Here is a 23,281-nt window from a genome sequence, read left to right on the forward strand (position 1 = left end):
AGTTTTACACAACTACATATTTGTATAAAGCTAGATTCTTTATATACTTAAAGCAAAAAAACATACATCAACAGATTAAACACAGAAACGTGAGAATCCATCAGTTTTCAGTTAAGCCAGACATGAGTTTTGCAAAAATGCCAAACAATAATATGCTTACTAAACCTGTAAAAACTATAATTATTTTTCATTTTTATGTTACCATGTAATAGGGTATAGTATTATTATTGTCTTTTTTATTTTTTAGGATCATACCCGTGGCACATGGAGGTTCCCAGGCTAGGGATTGAATTGGAGCTGTAGCTGTTGGCCTATGCCTCAGCAATGTGGGATCCAAGCTGCGTCTGCAACCTACACCACAGCTCATGGCAACACCAGATCCTTAACCCACTGGGCAAGGCTGGCGAGCAAACCTGTGTCCTCATGGATGCTAATCAGATTCGTTTCTGCTGAGCCATGATGGAACTCATTATTTTTAAAGGAATTAATAAATATTTTTAAACATTCACATTTTCAATTCTAATATGGTTAAATATTAATAGGTACAATCCATATAAAGGAAAGCCTTGTTAGATAACAATTTCTGAAAGTGTAAAAGGGGTCCTGAGAGACTGTCCAAAAAATGGACTCCAGCTTTAAACAAATTTAAAATTTTGTATGTACCTGGGAAGTTTGTTTTTTAGAATAAAAACATCTGAAATGTAATGAGCTTTAATAAAAGCACTTTAACCTGTTCTGAGGAAAAATGCAAAATATGGAATGAATCTTAAGATTATGTTGTTTGTGCTAGGAGGTAAGCTTTTTACTTTTCATGTTTGTTTTTTGCATTATAAAATGTCGGTAATATAGCAATAATAACAGAAGTCAAAAATTTTTTAAAATCTCTTAAGATTGCTTTTGACCAAAAAATGAAGCTTATCATTTATCATTTCTCTTTTACTTCTTGTCCCTATGTACTCCTTTTTTTCCCCCTTACTAATAATTATTTTTTTAATGTGTTTATTTAGGTAGTTGGTTCTGGAAAGGAAGAGTTTATTTGGTTAAGTGGTTATTTCTGCTACATTTCAGCTAGTGAAACACTAGTTATTGTTAAGGGTTGTAGAATGAAGGTAGAATGCAAGGAGTTCCCTTGTGGTGTGGCAGGTTAAAGATCTGGCATTATCACTAGTGTAGCTTGGGTCATTGCTGTGGTGCAGGTTCGATCCCTAATCTGGGAGTGCCACATGCCACATGGCAGCTCCCCTCCCCCTGCCAAAAAAAAGATAGAATGCACTATTCTGTGCTTATTCAAAAAAGGTGCATTTCAAGTGTCATGTGCAAGTTTTTTTATTTATTTATTATTTTTTTTTAATTGGTCTTTTTAGGGCCACACCTACGGCATATGGAAGCTTCCAGGCCAGGGGTCTAGTTGGAGTGCAGTTGCCGGCCTACACTACAGCCACAGCAACACCAGATCCCAGCCATGTCTGCGACCCACACCACAGCTCATGGCAACACCAGATCCTTAACCCACTGAGCAATGCCAGGGATCGAATCCTCATCCTCCTGCATGCTAGTCATGTTCCTTACTGCTAAGCCACAATGAGAACTTCATCAAGTGTGATGTGCAAATTTTTATTCTTGAACTGATCCAAGTTAACAGTGGAGTTTGAGATATTCTATAGAAGAACAAAGTTTGAAAGGTATGAGAAGAGATTAACTTATTAGAACTTCAGTTTATGATTATTAACACTGAAAGGAAAATTGATTTTTAAAAAATGAGCATATATGATAGGTAAGGATATGGATACAGGTCAGTGGTAGCATCCAATCAATCGTGAAACCTTAAGTGCTCAGAGGCATTTGTTCAAGCCTAAAAGGAAAAGTTTGAGGAATTATACTAATGGTTTCATATTGATGACTTAAATCAACAACTTTTTCCCCTTATGACTGTGTAAAGGTTGAAAACATCTAGATTCCAATGAAAAGAAATGAGGTTGTATATACATCTCTCCATTCAGATATTGATAGCAGGAAAAACATGCATGCATTCTCATAATCTGTCCATTGGTATCACTTTCAGAGAAAGAATGCCATGCTTTTTGGACCATGGATATCTGAATTAACTAAATAAAGGCTTATTTATGCTTTTTTTATGAGAAAAATGCTAGTCTCATAAGCATCTTTGTGATAAGGCTAATTTTTCTTATTTAAAGTAACAGTGACTATTTAAAGTAACTACATCTTGTGTATGTGGAATCAGTTAATTATACTTATTTTATGTTTACGATTTCATATCTTACCTACATCTGAAAGAGTAATGCTGTTGAAATTTATATTTTTAGGTCTAGTTTTCTTGGAGTTATACCCTAAAGTCTATAATATATGTATAATTCCTGTTTACATAAATTCCAACTTTCATCTAATAATAATCCAGTGATATACATAGTGCAGGTACCATTACTAAATCCATTTTACACATAATGAAATCAAGATTCAGATTGGCAACTGTCTTCAAAGTTTTCCATATAGATAATGACAGAAACAGGACAAAGACCTAGGGTATTCTATGACATTAACTTCACAATTTCTATTTTCAGTTTCTTAAAAGGAGATATGTTTATTGTTCATAACGAATTAGAAGATGGATGGATGTGGGTTACAAATCTAAGAACAGATGAACAAGGTCTTATTGTTGAAGACCTAGTAGAAGAAGTGGTAAGTTTTATGCTCTTTCTCAGAATTCTAAATATTTTTAAAATTTTGAGACAAAAGACCAGAAAAAAAAAAAAAATTTGGAGTTCCCGTGGTGGCGCAGTGGAAATGAATCTGACTAGCAACCATGAGGTTGTGGGTTCGATCCCTGGCCTCGCTCAGTTGGGTTAAGGATCTGGTGATGCCGTGAGCTGTGGTGTAGGTCACAGACATGGCTCGGATCTGGCGTTGCTGTGGCTCTGGCATAGGCCGGCAGCTACATATCCAATTAGACCACTGGCCTGGGAACCTCCATGTGCCACGGGTGCAGCACTCAAAAGACAAAAGACAAAAAAATAAAATAAAAAATGAAATTTTGAAACAAGTCCATTATCAGGGAAATTAGTTGTAGATACGTTTCTTTCATGAAAAACCTCCATTTATAAGTACAAGTAATTTTTCATTAAAATCTATTTACTGTTAATAAATGCTATTTATTTGTAAAGAACGTATCTAAGCTAGCATGTCTTAATCTGTAGCTGCCAATTTTCAGAAAGTTCTCATGTGTTTCTAAGAATTAAACATGTATTAGCATTTGTATCCCTTTGTGTCTTTAATTGAATCGTTTAACCCATTGAATGGGGCCAGGGATTGAATCCGAGTCCTCATGGATACTGATTGGGTTTGTTACCTCTGAGCCAAGTGTGGTGTTTCTTAGTGCAAGGCAAAGTTTCAGTTGAAACTGATGAATTCATATTGGAGTGGTGGGTGGGAAAGGGCACAGAGGTAATTATACTACTTGGGCTACTATTTATAGTTTAAGAAAAAGGAGGAAAAGGGCCTGAATTTAGAGTTACTGCAACAAGGGGAGAAGAGGACTAAGGGGGAGTTTTGGAAAGACCTTTCATGAACAGAAACATCTTTTCTTGTATATACATAAATAAATATGAAGGATAGGGTATAGATGTGTTTGAAGATTTGATTTTTACTAAAAATAAATGATTTTATAAAATACTATTTTAATGTCTTCCCCTTTAGGGCCGGGAAGAAGATCCACATGAAGGCAAAATGTGAGTTTGCGTTATTAAAAGGAAAAAACTATAGTACACTTACTAATTGAAAACTGGCATCTAAAAATATTTTAAAAGAAAATTAATACTTTCTGAGCTGAGTTTAAAAAAATGTTTTTATTTGGCTCAAGAATTAATGTCTAAATATTTTCTTAAGAACATAATGATAATGAAGGTGGCCATATTTTTAATGTTCTATGGTTCAGGTTTTGTTTTTTTCTTGCTTGTCAGAGAACTTAGCCTCCAAGTGATGGTTCTTTACCATATTAATAAGATTTCACGAGGACTTTCTTGTCAATTTTTTCGGGCTGATTTTAAGGACTAATTCTAAAGGCCAGGTATTATTACACCTACTACTTGCCACATTCTTCTCTTATATTCCAGAAGTTGTTAGCTACCACCAACTCCATGTGGTGTTTCAGCTTTACTCTGATTTCTTTAATGTTCTTAAAGATCTTCTTTAGTGTCCTTCTCATCCCTCTTGATATTTATATGTGTATATATATGTTTTCTTTTAAAGAATTTACCTCTTAATCCCAATCCTATTTTACTCTTTATTTTAATAGACCGTTCATTTTTTAATATCTTGTCAGTAGAACATTTTTTTCTTAGCTTTCTGTCAGCAGGTAGGGGTGGAATTTAAGGCTTGCCTGTCAAGTGTTTACTTAAACTGTTTTCTAACCATTAGAACATAAAATCACTAAATTGAATACTCCACTTTCAGTCATTTAATTTAGTTCCCCACCCTTCCTCAAGTGGAACATTTGAGAAGTTTTCTGAGTTCATTTTCCTTATTTTATGTAGCTGCAAAGTAGGCTTCATCAGTGAAGACTGTACTTTTTTTGATTGTACTATTTTGAAGTCTCCTCACTACCTATATGAGAATTAAAATTCTAATTAGTGTTTGGAGGAAGCGTACAGATAATGTAAGAAATGAACTGGGTCAGTTGTATATATTTCAGTTTTTCTCAAGTTAGAATACTCTTGATCTTTCTTATTTTCCTTCTTTGATAGTGATCTAGGTACACATGTAACTGTTTCCCTGCTCTAAGAGAATAACAATGCAAGTGTGGTGATAAATGGAAACTGACATTCACTCTTTATATTGGGGGAGACTGCAGGAAGTCAAAAACTAAAATTTGTTTGCCTGCAGTGAAGTAACTGCTCTGTCTAATTGATGTGCAAAGGAATGGAAGTCTAGTGTTAAGAAAGCCTTCTGACTTTTAAGAGAAGCTAGAAATCTATATTTTTTTATCCCTATTTAAAATAATTCCATAGATTGGTTTTAAAAAGAAAAGAAAAAAAAAAAGAGATCAAATGCCTGTAAATATTTAAAGCTCTATCCAGTTTTGTCATAGTGTAAAGTAGAAATCTCACTTTCACTGGGAAATCTTTTTTTTTTTTTTTAACTTAACACCATTGTAATTTTTCCACTTTCTGAATGTTATACTTTTCTACTCATTTGGTGTTTAGCACTGTTGTTTTTTACTTTATGTATCTGTCAGCTCCCTAAGTTTCTTATGACTGGCGGTAAAGCATCTCAGTAACATCCCCGAGTGCCCTTTGAGACTAAATAGATGTCATAACTCCAGCCATGTTCCTTTCCAGGTCCATATTTCCATGATAAAGGTATCAAGTCCTGCTCTTTTTATCTTCTAAAATACTCCTTGAATGTGGTTATCTTCTCAATCTTAAGCAACCATATTCTAGTTCAGGCCTTTTTCATCTCTTTATTCTCCTTAAATCCTTTCTTCCAATAGCCAGAATAATCAACTCAAAGCATATATTGGAATGTATCACTTTTTCACTTAAAATTCTTTCCTGATTCTCTTTTCCTTAGCAGAGCTAGAAAAGATCCTTTGATCTAGATCCTGTGTCCTTTATAAGTGCTAGCTCTTGTCATTTCTAGTTTATACTCTACTCTCCAGCTTGCAGATCTTCTAATGCATAGTACTGTTTTTCTCCTTTTCTCAAGCTACTTCCTAGGCCAGAATTCCCCTTCACTATTTTTGATTAATGCCTGTTATTTAAAGACTTAACTCATTTATCACTCTTTCCAAGAAGCCTTCTGTTATCTTGTCCCTTACGTGTTCTACAGAATTGGAGCCCTTCTCTGTTCTTGCAAAACTGCCCCCAGCATGTACCTGTCATTGCGCTTTATTATATTTTCTGCATTCTCTTTATAGATGATGGTATTTATGTTCCCTTTTGTTACTAAAATGGGGACTTCCTAAAGTCAGAGACTCATTTTTCTATTATTTCAAAACTATGTGCTTGAAATATATTCATTTTATATACAGGTAATAAATGCCTAAATGAGGAAATTCAGATCTAACCCCTTCAGAAAACAGTATTGCAAATTGTTCTCTGAATTCCATTTTTTCCCCCATCCACCTTTAATTCCCCTTTTTGCCTTTATTCTAGCTATAAAAATATAGGATGGGGCCTTCGAGGTCATGTAATCAACTCTCCCCTAGAATATAGAAATCTTGTTCTAGCATTTGTAGTAAATGGTCATTTCAACAGTACTTGAGTGCAGTGTGGATCTTTACTGCCTTTTAAGGTAGTCTGGACTACTCCAGTTACTATATACTTATATTATTCAGAATTTGCTTTGGGAGCCTCAGGAAATATGAATTAGTTAATGGCTGAAATAAAATTAAAGAGAGAATTTAGAAGTTTAACATTTCAGAGAATTCCCATTGTCACGCAGAGGAAACAAATCCAACTAGGATTCATGAGGATGCTGATTCAGTCCCTGGTCTCGCTCAGTGGGTCAGAGATCCGGCGTTGCTATGAGCTGTGGTGTAGGTTGCAGACGCGGCTTGGATCCCATGTTTCTATGGCTGTAGTGTAAGCCGGTAGCTGTAGCTCTGATTTAACCCCCAGCCTGGGAACTTCCATATGCTGAGGGTGCGGCCCTAAAAAGACAACAACAACAAAAAATTAGTATTTCATTCATGTGAATAGGTAAAAATTCAGTTATATGTTATACTCTGACCAGTAATAATGTGGATAATTTAAAAATGTGAATAGCCTCTAAACCTCTCCCATTGGATTTTATAGCATTTATGATTTAGTCTTGTAGTATCTTTACTTTCAAAGTATTCTTTAAGTCATGATTAAAAATAAGTGTAGACCCTAAGAATGTATGGCAAAGTTGTACAGAGGTGATTTGAGTTGTCAGCTTGGCATTAACATATATTCATCTACAAGCTAGATAATAATATTTCAGGTGAATGAGAGTTTTTAAGTAATTTAATTGCCAGTATCCTGTATCAGAGTCACATGTATCATTTTATTTTAACGCAGTAGATCTTGACTATAATGCTGTTTGTAATAATTTCTAAAGGCTTATTTTAAGTATGCAGAATATAAAATACTCTAGTAACCTGTTTTCATTGGCCATAAGCTCAAATAGAAGTAGGAATACTAAGTCACTCTCTTCTTTCAGTTCTTGATGTTGGTATCAACTCTTTGTCATCACTCAGTCTTAGTTTCTGTCTTTCAGTAAAGTATGAATCAACCATGTAGATTGGAAGAAAGAACTATTAGGGAAATTCACTTAGAGATAAGTATGAGAAACATTAATCCACTAATTTTTTTTTTTTTTCCCCCTGGGGTTCTGGTGGGCTCTACCTGTACCATCCCCACTCCTAATAAAAAGAAAAGAATGCTAGCTATCATGTAAGCTTATAACACTTTGTCATTATCAGTTTTAAATTCTTTGCTGGTTTTGTATTGGTAATTAATACGAAAATTATAGTTCATAGTAAATAGGTGCTAATTTTTCTGTATTTTGTTGAACTTATGCATGTTTACAAAGTATAATAACAAATATAAAAGGAGTGAGATCATCTGATCAGTGGCAGTTTATTATGTCAGCTTGAATTAAACTTACTATATTATTTTGATGGTTGTGATGGTATAAGTGCAGAAAAGGCTTGATTTACATATTTAATTTGTTCTCTTTTTAAGATGGTTCCATGGGAAAATTTCCAAACAAGAAGCTTATAATTTACTGATGACAGGTACTTGTATGTTCACTTTCCTTTTCCAATATCATTATTTAAAAAGAACAAAAAAGAGAACCAACCATTTATCATCTATTTTGCATTTAGCATTCATTTGATATTTATGCATACCATTTTTTATTGCTCAGCACAGAGAAATTTGTTTTTGATTTTTAGTTGAAAACATACATGCAGTATAAAATTAGTAAAGTGTGTTTTCTTTCTGCACCAGGCCCCTGAACTCTTCGTTAAAAGTAGTGACAGATGAGTTTTTTTTTTTTTTTTTTTAGATGTTTTCTGTGTTTGTGTCTTCCTTCCTCACCCCTACATACACTCCTGTACCCACCCACTCCCTGCGTACACTCACAGGAAGATGTAACGCACTTTTTTCTTCATGTTAGGATTATTTGGGGAGATCATTCTTTATCTGTATATAAATTTTCATTATTCTTTGTAATGATCATATGCTTTCCATTATATATACGTACCATAATTTGTTATCAGTTTCCTGTATAGGGATATTACATTTGTTTCCTTTTCTTGCTGTTTAAATGCAGCAAATGTTCTTGCAATTGTTTTTGTATACTTTTAGAACTATAAATTGGGCCTTATTTAAAATACATTGCTTTTAGCATTCCCTAAAACTATGTGGTGGCAGAGATATGCAAAATAAAAATAGAAATGTATTGTGGGTTTATTATTTAAAACAGAAAACTATTCCATCATCATTTATCCTAATTAAAATTAAAGACAACTAATTTAACTATTAAATATCTCTTCAGTAAACCATGATTTTGAAGGACTTGAGACAAATTTAAGCCACGATCTGTAATTTAGAAGTCTTAATTATTTAAAAACAACCAGCGTTCGATAATTTTGAGTTCAGTAGTTGTGGTTTATTCACTGATTATTTAAGTATCTTATCTGAGTTACTGTTTAGGCCATAAGGCATTGCGTCTTAATGTAATTAAGTACTCTGCTCTTAGGAGAGATTTGAAGTAGTTTGGGGAAGTATTCAATTTTGTTGTGAGGGTATATGTTAAGTAGGATAAAAATAAAGAACATGATAATGCTATATGGTAGTGTAATAGAGACCAAATTTTCAACCAGGATGACATGTTATCAGCTTGCAAAGTGGAACCAAAATATTTATTTTACTGAATTTACTGAATTTTTGAATATACGTTTATATTTTTTGAATTTGTACCACAAAATACTCGAGGAATGTATTCTTGTTTTAAGAATGTAATTTGAAGATGAGTTAAACTTGATTTTCTTATGTTTTTATTTTCTTTGGGTCATGTGCTCTTTTAATAGTCTGGCAATTTTCTCCCCTGAAAAGTATACCCAAGCATTTGCATGCACAATTTTGCAGTAATTCCTATTGTTGTTGTATAATTTTTATTATGATTGCTTTATAATGTTCTATCAATTTCTGCTATACAGCAGTGACCAGTCATGCATATATATATTCTTTTTCTCACATTATCCTCCATCATGTTCCATCTCAAGTAATTAGATATATAGTTCCCTGTGCTATACAATAGGATCTCATTGCCCATCCACTCCAAATGCAACAGTTTTCATCTACTAACCCCAGACTCCCAATCCATCCCACTCCCTTCCCCTCTCCCCTGGCAAACACAAGTCTGTCTTACATATCCGTGATCTTTTCTGTTGTGTAGATAGATCATTTGTGCCATATTTTAGACTCCACATTCAATATCTATTCTTTGTATTGAACATGAAATTACTTGGTAGTAGGTGTCTTGGCTAGATGACTGGAACTATTGGCAATTTACATAAAAATTACATCTGATGTTTTTAAGTGTTGATTGTGCTTTCATAAAAGCAATGAAGTTCTGATTTTTTTCTATTTCATTAGGGCTTAAAGAGAGAAAAGGTAAAAAAAAAAAAGCATCTTAATGTTGAGTCACTGCTAATTGCAGACATCAAAGAGAGACTTCTCTAAAATTATGAAAATATTTAATGTATGATAATGTGTTTCACATTGACTTTGCAGGATCATGCCTATTAAATACAGTACTTGTGTATTGATTTTGATGAGGTACAAATATTTCAGTTGTTTTGAATCTCCCTTTGCAAGTTTTTGATACTATTTATTACAGTTACGACTTTTAATGTTTAATCAGCAGCATTGTTTAAGTATAGAGTATTCTTAGGCAAAATTCACTTTAACTTTTTTAGACTTTTCTTATTAAGGGGATTTACAAACATAGCAGTTTTAGGCAGTACCCCCACCTGTGGTTAGAGTATTCTTTCCAACTCATGACAAATATAGACATTATTAGTCAGAAGTCACTGCTGCAAACTTTTGTTTTTCTTTACGTAATAAGACAAGCAACATCATGGGTGGTTGTGACTCATAAACCAAAAATGCAAAAAGAGTTGCCTTTTAAACTTGTCTTTATTATAAAACAGGTTCATTGTTAAAATTTATGTTTTTGACTTTTGAATGTATTTAGGAATTGTACTATTTAACACTTTTTAAATTTGATAATTAGGGACAAAAACTAACAGCTTAATTTTTACAGTTGGTCAAGTCTGCAGTTTTCTTGTGAGGCCATCAGATAATACTCCTGGTGACTATTCACTTTATTTTCGGACCAATGAAAATATTCAGCGATTTAAAATATGTCCAACACCAAACAATCAGTTTATGATGGGAGGTCGATACTATAACAGGTAAGTTATGAGAAATTTTTAGTTATCTTTACTTTTGCAGAAGAGTTGAATTCATTAAAAATTGTAAGACGGGAGTTCTGTTGTGGCGCAATGGAAACGAATCTGACTAGTAACCATGAGGTTGCGGGTTTGATCCCTGGCCTCACTCAGTGGGTTAAGGACCTGGTGTTGGTGTGGGCCGTGGTGTAGGCCAGCAGCTACAGCTCCAAACGGACCCCTAGCCTGGGAACCTACATATGCTGCGGATGTGGCCCTAAAAAGCAAAAAAAAAAAAAAATTTCTTGTCAAATTATTACAGAATTACTAGTTTGCTTACAAATGATGGCTTTAAAAAATTCTATGTACACATTAATTTAGCATCTGTGGTTATTCCTCCAATTTAGATTCTTTATTCCCTATGTGTATGTTCATCTTACAAAGTTCAGGAGTGTTGGTTGTTTCTAGTTTTAATATTTAAAAAGTAATTTTTAGAAGTTCCCATTGTGGTGCAGTGCTTGCAAACCCGATTAATAACTATCCATGAGGGCGTGGGTTGGATCCTTGGCCTTACTGAGTGGGTTAAGGATCCAGTGTTGCTGTGGCATAGGCCAGTTTGATCCCTAACCTGGGAACTTCCACATGTCGGGGGTGTGACCCTAAAAAGCAAAAAAGCAAAAAAAAAAAAAAAAAGAAATGTAGTTTTTAGGGAATTCCCATTGTGGCTCAGTGGGTTAAGGATCCGGTATTGCTGAAAGCTGTGGTGAAGTTTGGCGATGTGGTTTGGATCTGCTGTTGCTGTGGCTGTGATGTAGGCCTGCAGCTGCAGCTCTGATTTGACCCACAGCCTGGGATTTTTCCATGTGCTGCAGATGGGGCCCTAAAAAAGAAAGAAAAAACAGGATTTTTAAAGGAATACCAGAATCGTGTGACCCTCATTCCTGAAAAATAGCAATTTAAAAAATTGTTTTGGAAGTATATACTCCAGCATGAATGTCAGTAATGAAATAATTCCTAGGAAGATACACCTTTGTGATTATTATTTATTGTTTAGATACGGAAGTGTAAAGTTAAATTATCTAATCTATGTAATCCCGAGCCAAACTCCTCTGTCCTATCTCTAATTTAACTCTACATTAGCCTTTGGCAAAGGCAGGTAGCAGTTAGGTCTGTTTCATTTAGAAACTGCATTGTTGATAATACATTTAATGTTTTTATATTGAAAATTTTAGAAAAATAGAGGCATTAAACAGCAAATATAATTTGGTAAACATTTATTGACTAATTTGTGAAGTGTATTATGCAAATCCTGTACCTAAATATCAAAGGAAAAGAAACTGTTCCTACATTATTAATGCTCTGGTCTGGTACAAAAGATGGTAAACTGATAAATTCAGGGATGTACAGGCATGCATAGGAGACTCAGTGGAACGAGAGCAGTTCAGGTGGTGATAGGGGAGAGGGAAGATTTTGGTCAGACCTTTAAGATGACTAACATTTATGTAGGGCTCAACAAAAGAGAGAGGTAGGGTTTTATTCATTAACTAAATTACTAAAACGAGAGGGTAAGATATAGTATGTCGAGAAACTCACAGTTATGTCACTAATTTATAGTAAACATGTTTTAAGTTTATGCGATGTAAATCTGATTTCATGACTGGAAACTTTATGGAACGTCTAGGAAATATTGGTTTATTGTGTCTCCATTGACTATCTCTTTAGATATATCTGGGTAGAATATGAACTAAAGAATAATTAAAAAAAAAAAAAACAAACTTCTTGAAAGTCCAGATCATTGGTAAAAATATATCTGATTGGGAGTCCCCGTTGTGGCGCAGTGGAAACAACTTTGACTAGTACCCATGAGGATGCAGGTTTGATCCCTGGCCTCACTCAGTGGCTTAAGGATCCAGAGTTGCCTGTGAACTGTAGTGTAGGTCCCAGATGCAGCTTGCATCCTGTGTTGCGGTAGCTGTGGCATAGGCCGGCAGCTGAAGCTCTGATTAGACCCCTAGCATGGGAACTTCCATATTCCGCGAGTGTGGCCCTAAATTAGCAATATATATATATGTCTAGTTGCCATATGCATCTAAATTTCCTCATGATAGTCTGAAGTATTCCACACAACAGCATTCTATTCTTCTAGCTCATGGTCAAGAATTATATTGTAACACTGTAGTGCTACACAGGATTGATTGCATTTATAGTTACGGAGCCAGAAACCCTGGATATTTATTGTTTTTCATAGATTTGGTGCCTTTTGCTTTGAAACACATAGTCATCTCTGTTGTGGTGCATAGCTATTTTCAAATGTTTCTTTTCTGATTTTCATTTTTCTTTAGAATTACATTTTTACTTTAAAAACTTTTGAAACTTCTTTATCCTTTTTGTGATCTTTTTACTTGTCTCATCCTCCCACTTCCTTACGTTAAATGCTGTCTCTGGTATTTAGTTCATATTCATTGGTGCTTTTTAAAAATTAATCTTTTCAAGTCTTCTGTTTTGCTTTTTAACATTATACTTTATTTAGCTTAAATTAATTTTGTAGTATAGCAAAGGTACTTTATCATCAGATATAAATATATATACATGTCTGTGTATGTATGTCTGTATCTTTGGTATCCAAAAGATACCATGTATATGTACATATATATGTGTATGTATGTACACATATGTATTTCCAAAGTTAAAAGACACATATATTCCACTTCTAGCAGAAGGGAGGACTGTGAAAAACAAATCCAGTGATATATATCCAATTTTGTATAAATATATATATTCCAATTATTGTAGCAATAGGAAGAACATGAAAAAGTTGAGTGGTAAATTAACAAGATTTGACAAATGTTTCCCAGCTGTTGCTAAAATACCGATTTCTCTAATATATTAAAGGAAACTTTAAATTTTAATTAAAATTCTAAAATTTCATATTCAGGATAATAAAATGGCATACTGATTACAGAGAAACATTTTTATATTTTAAAAAAACTCATGGAATTCTCTTATGGCACAGTGGGTTAAGGATCTGGCATTATCACTGTAGTGGCTTGGATTGCTGTTGTGATGTGAGTTCGATCCCTGGCTCAGGAACTTCCCCATGCCACAGGTGTGGACAAAAAAAAATAAATAAATAAAAATCCTCATTATATCATGTTAAAATTTGTGTCAAATTGCATTATGTAATATTTTATTTTTAGTCCTTTTTTTTTTATTTGCACTATTTCCCAAATACTAAGACTATTTTATAGGACTTTTTCCCAAAATCATCAGTAAGTGTGTCCTTCTTTAGCAGTAAACTTACATATAAGATTAGCTTCTGGTCTTTCTTTTTTTCTTTTAATTTGTTTTTTCTTTCACCTGCTATTTGTAGGTTTTGACCTAACTCCATGTAATTATTATAAAAGCAGAATGTGTAAATATTTTGATGATAAATATTCTTACAGTTTACCTTAACTCATTACTTGTTAAATAAATGCTATTTCTGTCAATCGTTCTTTCTCAATGTCTCTAATACTTTTGTTTAAAAAAAAGTAGACTTTTAATCCTTTCCTCATGTATAATGATTATTTGAGTATGTGTATGGAGAATTGAAATCTCTTACTCAGTTATTTCTGACCTGTAAACCAATATTAGGAGAATTCTTATTTTTCTAAAATAATATGATTGTAACAATCATATGTTCTATTAGTGTATCCAGGTTATATACTTAGGGAAAAACTTGCAAGTGGATAATCCTTGCTAACAAGGTTTGCATGTATTTTTAAGATTTGCAATTTTTGTAAGACAAATTATGTTAATGTTAGTAATTTTTATTTTAACAGCATTGGAGACATCATAGATCACTATCGAAAAGAACAAATTGTCGAAGGGTATTATCTTAAGGAACCTGTACCAATGCAGGTCAGTTTTGTTTTCTTTTTCTAATAATTAGCATTTCATTTTAAAATGCATCTTTCGTGGAATGTTTATGCACACATTCATGCATTTAAAATTTGATAAAATTTAAAACTATGGATTATTCTTTAAGAAAATGAAATCTTGTAAGAGAATCTCTTAGTTTTTATTTATGTTGGTTCTAGATAATTAAGAAGTCCTTGATGGCTGTTTGAGGCTAGAAACAGTGGTGGGGACAGAAGCCAAGTTGCACTGGGTTAAGGAGTAAGTTTGTTGGAGATAAAAGTAGAGACAGCAAGGATTAATCACAGCCAGGCTTATCTAGGTGAGCTTGATAAGTAAAGAAAATAAGAAGTGATGAAGATGATAAAGGGCCAAAAGGGTTTTAAAGTTTTTCTTTCTTTGTTGCCTATCGTTTTATGGTGAGAGAGTTCTGAGAATGTCTGTATACTCAAGAGGACAGTGCCAGGTGAGGGATGGGGCCTTGGCAGTACCTGATGTACAAGGTCATAGAGAAGGCAAGAATGGCTAAAATCCAGAATGTTAAGAAGAAAGATTGGTCTTGAACAAGAGGGTCTTTTGAGTGCTAGTTGCTTAGTCCATCAGATGATTGAGTAGCTTCTGTTTCTTGCCTGTCATACTTTCTGAAGTGTGGTAGGAAAAGGTTGTTTCAGAGGTTAGAAAAAGTTCTTTGAAAGAGTGATTAAGAATTTTCCTGTATGGAAAATGGAAGTAGTGACATTCCAAGGGCATAAAGAAGGAATGTCAGGGGTTTTGGGTACCCAAGTAAATTTGCAGTTATTTTGTAGTATCTTGAGCTTCTCAATTTTCCTCCTCCTAGCAAGTTAGTTTCTAACGGTTTTAACCTACTATTCATTGCAGCTGCTGAAAGGGGGAGGGTGATTATTCTGATGCTTAATATAAATTTAAGAATCACCATCTCATCACATTTTAATATATCTTGCTTTACTTCCTCATGCTTTGCTGGTAGATTGGAAAGTTCAGGAGGGCAGATGTTTTGTGTTGCATTCCCATTGCTTAGAAGGGTACTTGGCTTCAGTCAAAATTAATTAAATGAGTATCTCCTCTCCAGCAAGAAGCACCCACCTCACCTTCCTTGTGTTTTCACTAATGTGTCCCAATCGTGTTGTGCTTGTTGCTATTTCCATGTCACCTTCTTTCTCTCTGCCTATCTAAATACTGCAGGTTTAAGATCAACCTCAAGTTTCACTTCCTCATTGACACCTTTCTAATATCTGTAGTAAGCACTGATATACTACTTTGGTTGGCAGTTCTGGCAGACCTTGACTAAAAATTGTTTTTTAAAACCACATAGTGTGGTATGTGCTTTCTAGAAACCACTGCTTAGAATCTTTTTATCAGGTGTCAGAGGTGCCTTTACCTCCAAATGACAGTGCTTCCACTCAGTGCCATTGCTACATCCTGTGTTCTAGTTCACCTTGGCTGTTTGAGTTAATGGTGGTTTTAATTTGTTTCCTTTAAGTCCACAAACTTTATTTGCCCACAAGTTAAGTCATTCACACTGTCAGGAGAATCATGATTCTGCCTTCAAGTACATCTAGAATATGACCACCACCAGAATCTGTCCTCACCTCCCTGTTTCTACCTTTGCTCCCTTAATATCGTACAACAATCAGAGGAGTCCATTAAAAATATGTCAGGCCATTCACTCTTCTAATACTTAGAGGTGTTCTATATTTCATTTAGAGTAAAAGCCAAAAAGTCCTTGCAGTGGCATACAGGACCTTAGAGCAGCCTTTCATGGTCCCCTGACCTCTTTCTCCCATCTTCCTTACTATCTCCACCCATACTGGCCTCTCTGCTCTTTTAAAATATATGCTAGGATCTTTGCTCCATCTGTTACCTCTGCTCAAAATGAGTTTATCTCAAATGCCCACTTGCCTCACACTGTTGTTTCATTCAAATTTTGCTCAAAAATTAGCTTCGCAATTAAAATCTACCTATAAACTTTATTTAATGTTGCTGCTTGCCCTACCTTGTAGAGCACTTAACCACCTATTACAAACAATACAAGCTGCTTATTTATTAAGTTCATTATCTCTTTAGTTCATTAAAATATAAGTTCCTTGAGGGTAAGGATCATTGATTTATTCACTGATGTAGCTCAAGAACTAGAATTACACTTAATTGAATTAATTTATTAAATGAGTTTTCTGGGACAGAGGCAGGATTTATGGCTGAAGTCTCATTTAAGGAGCCTGCACACCTAAAACTCTTTGCAAAAGCTTGCTTCATTGGCTGTTAGACTCACACCAGTAAAATTATCTACTTCCCTTAGGGAGGAGTATATAAGACTTCCTTCTCCAGAACTGTGTTGAGCTGCGAAGCTGTTCCTCCCATCATCCAGTAATTTACTTAGAACCTGGAAAGTGAAGTATTGTCCTCACCTGTGGTGTCTTCTAAAGTGTTGGAACCCTTCAGGAGTTATAGAGCAGTTGATCAGCTCTCCTACTTAAAATAAATAGCATAGACCTATATAAATTATTATGAAATCAGGTATTTAAATCCAAATATTATTGTAATAATAGGTCTTAAATAACAGACTACAAATATGCCTGATTTTGTACCAATAATAGTAAATATTATCACTACTTATAATAAAGACTGATTAATACAAATCTATATAACCAGGGAAGTAGTCATCAACATTTAGCATCTGAATCCAATGTATCTATTTAAATTTTTTATATCCTTAAGTAATTTTCTGAGTTATTTGTAGAGGTAGGAGTAAAGGTATAGTTTAAAAACAACTTTATTAGAAAAGGAAAGGAAAAAAATAAAAACAACTTTATTAGAAAATTTAATAAGAATTTAAATGTAGCGAACCCAAATTTTTGTTCTATATATTCTTGCTTGTAAAGGCTTACATACCTGAAATGGAAGGCAGCTAACTGTTCATCCACTGTCATGCACGGACTTCAACATATCTGTCTTGTAAATCCTAATTCCAGATTTACATTGCTTATAAGTTCTTGCTTATAATTACTTTGGTTCTTCTCACGTTTTTACTGTCAAAATCAATACCGATTCCAGATTTTGAATATATTTCTACTAGGTTCTCATTTATGAATCTTTCTTGCTATTCTTGTTCTTATATCATCAAGTGCAATGCTTTTTAAAACTTTGGTGACTCATAATTTTTTTTGGAGAGTATAGACTTCTTTGCTTCATGAGTCTAAAATATTTTTTTGTTTAGGTTTATAAGCATCAGTTATTTAGAATGATTGATAATGGTGAATTTGTTGTTTTCTACATTATATGTTTCCTTCCAGTAACCTTTAGATACAAAGTACTTTTTTCCATTTACAAATCATATTAAGTAAATCTTGGTGCCCAATCATAAATATTTAAAGAATTGTCATTTTCTTTTAGGAAACAGATTAAGCTAGATTCTTGTCACAAAATACTGCATGATGATGTCCTCCTTATTTAATCAATAACTAGTTGAGAGCAGTATAGTTCTTTTTTTTCCTCTTAGAAATATATCATTTATTTGGTGATTCTTGAGTTTGAGAAAATTCATCAAAATATTACCATCTAAAGAATTACATTCTGAGATTTTGCTTATCAGAATCAATTTTACCATCACAATAGGTCCCAGAGTGTTGTTTCTTTGCATTCACATCTTCTTTGCATTCGTAATTGTCAAACATCTTTCTTTGTCATTTTTTTCTCTTTGTTTTATGAGCAGAAAATTAAGAGTTCTGAATTTTTAGCTGTGTTCAGTGAGAACTAATTTTTAAAAACCAACGGAGATGGCCTTTTATGCTTTTTTGAAAAATGCCGCAGTAGTTAGGAACACATCAAAAAATGCCAAAGGGTTAATGCAGTAGAGATGGTTTATTTCAGTGTTGCATCACCCTCTACACCAAGGGTTGGCATAATTTTCTGTAAAGGACTAGATAACAAATATTTTAGATTTTGTGGGCCATTCAGTCTCTGTAACTCTGCCTTTGTAGTGTGAAAGCAACCCGAGACAGTATATAAAGGAATGAACATGGCTGTGTTGCAGTAAAACTTTATATCCAAAAGCAGGCAATAGGCTGAATTTGGTCCATGTACTATGATTTGTCAACCCCTGCTCTTTAGCATACTTGGGAATAATTGTTGAGTAAATGATGAATGGCTCTTAAGATAATGAAATAGCAGAATGTTTGAAGATACAGGAAAAATAAGATTCGCTAAAGTCCTATTACCTATCTTAGATTTATAAAAGGATCAGCTGAAGTCTCTAAGGAAACAGAGTTATAAAATATTAATTCTTGCAAATAGAGCTGCTCAAAAAAGAAACTGGGTCCACTGGACCCTCATGGTAATACTGAAGACTGACTTATTTTGTGAATATCATTATGAGGGCACTCATTATTTTCCTGACATCTTTTTGTTATTTAAGGGATTTAGCAATTAGACATATGCTCTCCCATTAAGTCAGAGGATTATGTAAAATCATGCCGTGAAAACCACAGGATTATGGGAAAAGTGACACATAAAGATAAGTAAGAAGCTAGTAAAAATGAATAGTTTTTATACATGCTAAATGGTTAAGAAATATTTAAGTACTATAATAAATATTTTACCATTAAAAAGACCTAGAGTTTTCTTGTGGAAGAAGCCTTTGGAAAGGTTGTAAATACTGGGAAGTGGTAGAAGGAGGATTGTATGAAAACAGACCCATTCTGACACCAGTTGTGGATGGATAGGTATGAGGTGTAACACTTAGTGAAGCTAGGGAGGCTGTTAGGCATTTGAGATGTGTTTTGCGTATTCCTATGCATCTGACTTGAGCTGGGTACAGATTTCTGCATTCACCTTGCATTTCCTATAGATGTAATTGTGCATAAGCAAACATTAATTTGCTTTATGCTTAAATTGGTTCTAATTTATAAATTATGCTGGGATAAATTCATGATTTTTCAAAACAATGTTGTCTTAAAACACCACAAAGTTGTATTTTAAAAAATAGGAGTTTCCGTCTTGGCGCAGTGGTTAACGAATCCGACTAGGAACCATGAGGTGATGGGTTTGATCCCTGGCCTTGCTCAATGGGTTAACCATCCGGCGTTGCCATGAGCTGTGGTATAGGTTGCAGATGTGACTCGGATCCCTTGTCGCTGTGGCTCTGGCATAGGCCGGCGGCCACAGCTCTGATTGGACCCCTAGCCTGGAAACCTCCATATGCCGCGGGAGTGGCTCAAGAAAAGGCAAAAAGACAAAAAAAAAAATAGCTTATTAGTTGTCCATGTTCTTGAGAAATGGTAAAGGAACCTTTTTGAGAATTTCTTTGAAAAGCAAAGGATCTGTTCATATATGTTACATTATTTTACATTTTAGTATTAAAATCTTTTAATGTCTAAACAGACATATAATCTATTTTTTAAATTGGTAATTTGGTAGATTTTTACCTCATTTCCATCAAGGATTCATGAAATAATTTTAATATCTTTGAAAATTCAGGATCAAGAACAAGTACTCAATGAAACAGTGGATGGCAAGGAAATTTATAATACAATTCGTCGTAAAACAAAGGATGCTTTTTATAAAAATATTGTTAAAAAAGGTTATCTTCTAAAAAAGGGTAAGTGTAAGCTTTTAAGACTAAAGATTCAATTTCAGCATTTTACCATTAACATTTAACTGAAAGCATTGTGAATATTGGTCAGAAAACTTAGCATTGAGGATACGTATTTAATAAGCTTGTATCTGAGTCTTTCTCCCTTCTTCTAACCCTACTTTTTTTTTTTTCATTTATTTTTTAAAGTAAATTCTTGTTGGCACTTAGCACATTCATGGTATTGATGTTCTATTTTATATATTTACCTCGGTTTGTCATTAAGAAATGTTAGGAGGTTCAAGGGGCACATGGTTATTTAGTAGAGAGTTTTTTTTTCCTTATGAGTAGAAAATAAGCAGGAATTTTAAAGATTTTATCAAAATGAACTCTAAAGATACAGATAAGGTACCCTTGTCACTTATTCAAGTTTACTTATTCATTATAACAAGCAATATAACAAAAGGTACTTTTCTACAGAGGAACTACAGATTTTTTTTCATTTTATAAGGATTGGTATTTTTTTATGCTTTGGAATAAAAGTTGAAACATTAAATTTTTTAGCAACAGTGTTTATGATTTTAATAAATGTGATTTCATAGTTCATTATTTGACTAATGGTAAACAATTTCTTTTAACAGGCAAAGGAAAAAGGTGGAAAAATTTATATTTTATCTTAGAGGGCAGTGATGCCCAACTTATTTATTTTGAAAGTGAAAAACGAGCTACGAAACCAAAAGGATTAATAGATCTCAGTGTGTGTTCTGTCTATGTTGTTCACGATAGTCTCTTCGGCAGGTAAGAAATTGGTTTCCTATTTCTTTTTGGAATTGTCTTGATGATAAATAGTATGTTCAGATCATTTCAAAGCATTAGCAAGATTTTGAGAGGCCTAAAATAATCTGAAAATGCCACATTTACTTTCTAGGGTAATTTTTGTCTTCCTTAGTTATTTTAGACTAAATTATGCATAAAATTCTACTCCATTGCATTACACAGAAATCTTTGGAATGACATCTCTTGTAGTAAGACTTGATCTGTATATAGTGTGTTTCCTCTTTGTACCTCCGCCAGACATTTGAGTGACTGACTTTGTCTTGTCACCTTTCCACTGTTGTATCATTACTCAGCGCATCTGATAGTACTAGGTACACTCAGTTGTACTGTTAACTTATTCTTAAGAAATAATGACATTAAGAAACAATTGTATAAACGCAATTATTTCAGTAGGAAAGAGGAGAGTGTTGCAGATTTGAAATTAAAACATCTTGTCAGGGTTTTTTTTTTTTTTTTTAAATATAAATGTATAAAGTCAAGTCCTGAACATCACAGGGCAAATTCAGCTCTTGATTATTTCTAGTTTTGTGTAACAGTGGCCTTTCTTTATCTTTCACCGTCAATATTATCAATAATCTATTCCAGGGAGTTCCTGTTGTGGCTCAGTGGTAAAGAACTCGACTGAGGACATGAGTTCAATCCCTGGCCTCACTCAGCTGGTTAAGGATCTGGCATTACTGTGAGCCGTGGTATAGGCTGGCGGCAGTTCTAATTTGACCCTTGGCCTGGGAACTTACATATGCCACGGGTGGGGCCCTAAAAAAGCACCCCCCCCCGCCAAAAAAAAGATCTTTTCCAGGGTCTTTTTAGATAGACTTCACAATTAGCATTAGGATTAATACTTAGCATTATGTTAATAAAACACAAAGCAATTAAAACAAATGTTTTTAATAACTTATTTTCCGATACAGGATGGCATTTCTAACTAGGTAAATCTAGTTTATCTTATTTAAGGTAGGAAACTTCAAGAGAAATACCTGTAGAGCATTACAACTCATTTTTCCCCCCAAACTGTGCTTAGGAGATCACATTAGTGTTACTTAAAATTTTAACATATCATCCATTTTTAAAATGGTCAAATAGGTTTGGGAAATGCTGAAATGAACAAATAATGTTCTTTACAGAGGGACATTTTGGAATTTTAGCCAATGTTTGTACTGTGAATTACTAAGAGCAAGAAGCTGTCCAAAAGTAAATAAAGAAAGAAAGAACCCAAGCAGAAAAAGTTGGCTTGGGGCAAGGTAGTATTTTTGTTTTTTTTGTCTTTCTGTCTTTTCTAGGCCCGCAGCCACAGCATGTGGAGGTTCCCAGGCTAGGGGTCTAATTGGAGCTGTAGCCACTGGCCTACACCAGAGCCACAGCTGGACAGCACTGCTTGTTAGGGTGTTTTCCTCACCACTTGAGTTGCACAGCCATACAATTTTTCCAGGTTATTTTCAGTATTAAGAGGTGTCTAAGTGTTTAATTTCTTTATATTAAACTTCTGGCTTTTAGTACCATTTTACTTTAAATATTAGCTGTTTCAGAAGCACAGGTTGAAAGATAGTTCAGTTATACAGAGAGTTATTGCTATAGTGAATATTTACGTGGGAATTTTACACCTCTATCTTTTTTGAGGCTGAATATTACTGTGGCAGTATTTATTGTTTTATCTATATTTAAGAAGGATGTTTTCCAAAATATTAAACTTTAGGTTGGTGATTATTTCAGCATTTTAAAGATTTTTTTCTTTTTTTCCTTTTTTTTTTTTTTTTTTTTTTTTTCGTCTTTTTAAGATCACACTGGAGGCATATGGAGGTTCCAAGCTAGGGGTCAAATCGGAGCTACAGCTAGGGGCCTACTCCACAGCTACAGCAACATCAGACCTCAGCGGCATCTCTGACATACACTGCAGCTCACAGGCAACTCTGGATCCTTGACCCACTGAGCGAGGCCAGGGGTCTAACCTGTGTCCTCATGGATACTAGTCAGATTCGTTTCTGCTGAGCCATGACAGGAACTCCATTTTATTTTATTTTATTTATTTATTTATTTTAATTGTACAGTTGCATTATTTAATTATAATTATCATAAATTCTTTGATGGAGAGGAAATCAGAATCAGATGTAAGAAGACTTCAGCATTCCAAGAATGATGTCAAATGACCCCCTTCATGGTGGATTATGCTCTTATTTACTATGAGATATATTTCTTCTCCAGAGATTCCTTGTTTATGTATCAGTTGTAGATTTTTGATTTGCAGTTATTCTGAAGTTTTGATATAAGAGTCTATATGTATATCAGATTGTTTTAAGTTGTTGTTCTCTTAATTCCAAGTTCATCTCCAGTGTCCTGCATTTGTACCCACCTCTTCTCATGATTTCTGATTTTGGTGGTATAACTGTGCATGGATGATTTCGTATCTTTACTGAATATATACCTTTACTGGTGAGCCTTGTCATTTGTGGAGTTTTTGTTTCCTCTTGCTGTCTTTTCTTTTCTGCCTCGAGAAGTTCCTTTAGTATTTGTTGTAAGGCTGGTTT

At 34.0% G+C, this 23,281-nt stretch overlaps 1 protein-coding gene across 3 annotated transcripts in view; it reads left to right on the forward strand.

Moving 5' to 3' along the window:
* Positions 1 to 23,281, forward strand: part of RASA1 (RAS p21 protein activator 1) — a 113,111-nt gene that overhangs the window by 60,267 nt on the left and 29,563 nt on the right. For all 3 annotated transcript variants that reach the window (XM_003354207.4, XM_005661545.3, XM_021084515.1), the window contains exons 5-11: positions 2,580 to 2,697; positions 3,712 to 3,743; positions 7,722 to 7,774; positions 10,312 to 10,462; positions 14,260 to 14,338; positions 19,829 to 19,949; positions 20,564 to 20,720. In XM_003354207.4, coding sequence (XP_003354255.1) covers positions 2,580 to 2,697; positions 3,712 to 3,743; positions 7,722 to 7,774; positions 10,312 to 10,462; positions 14,260 to 14,338; positions 19,829 to 19,949; positions 20,564 to 20,720 — 711 coding nt within the window. The remainder of the gene's footprint in view (positions 1 to 2,579; positions 2,698 to 3,711; positions 3,744 to 7,721; positions 7,775 to 10,311; positions 10,463 to 14,259; positions 14,339 to 19,828; positions 19,950 to 20,563; positions 20,721 to 23,281) is intronic.

This window comes from Sus scrofa, chromosome 2 (assembly GCF_000003025.6).
Source record: "Sus scrofa isolate TJ Tabasco breed Duroc chromosome 2, Sscrofa11.1, whole genome shotgun sequence".
Classification (NCBI taxonomy): domain Eukaryota; kingdom Metazoa; phylum Chordata; class Mammalia; order Artiodactyla; family Suidae; genus Sus; species Sus scrofa.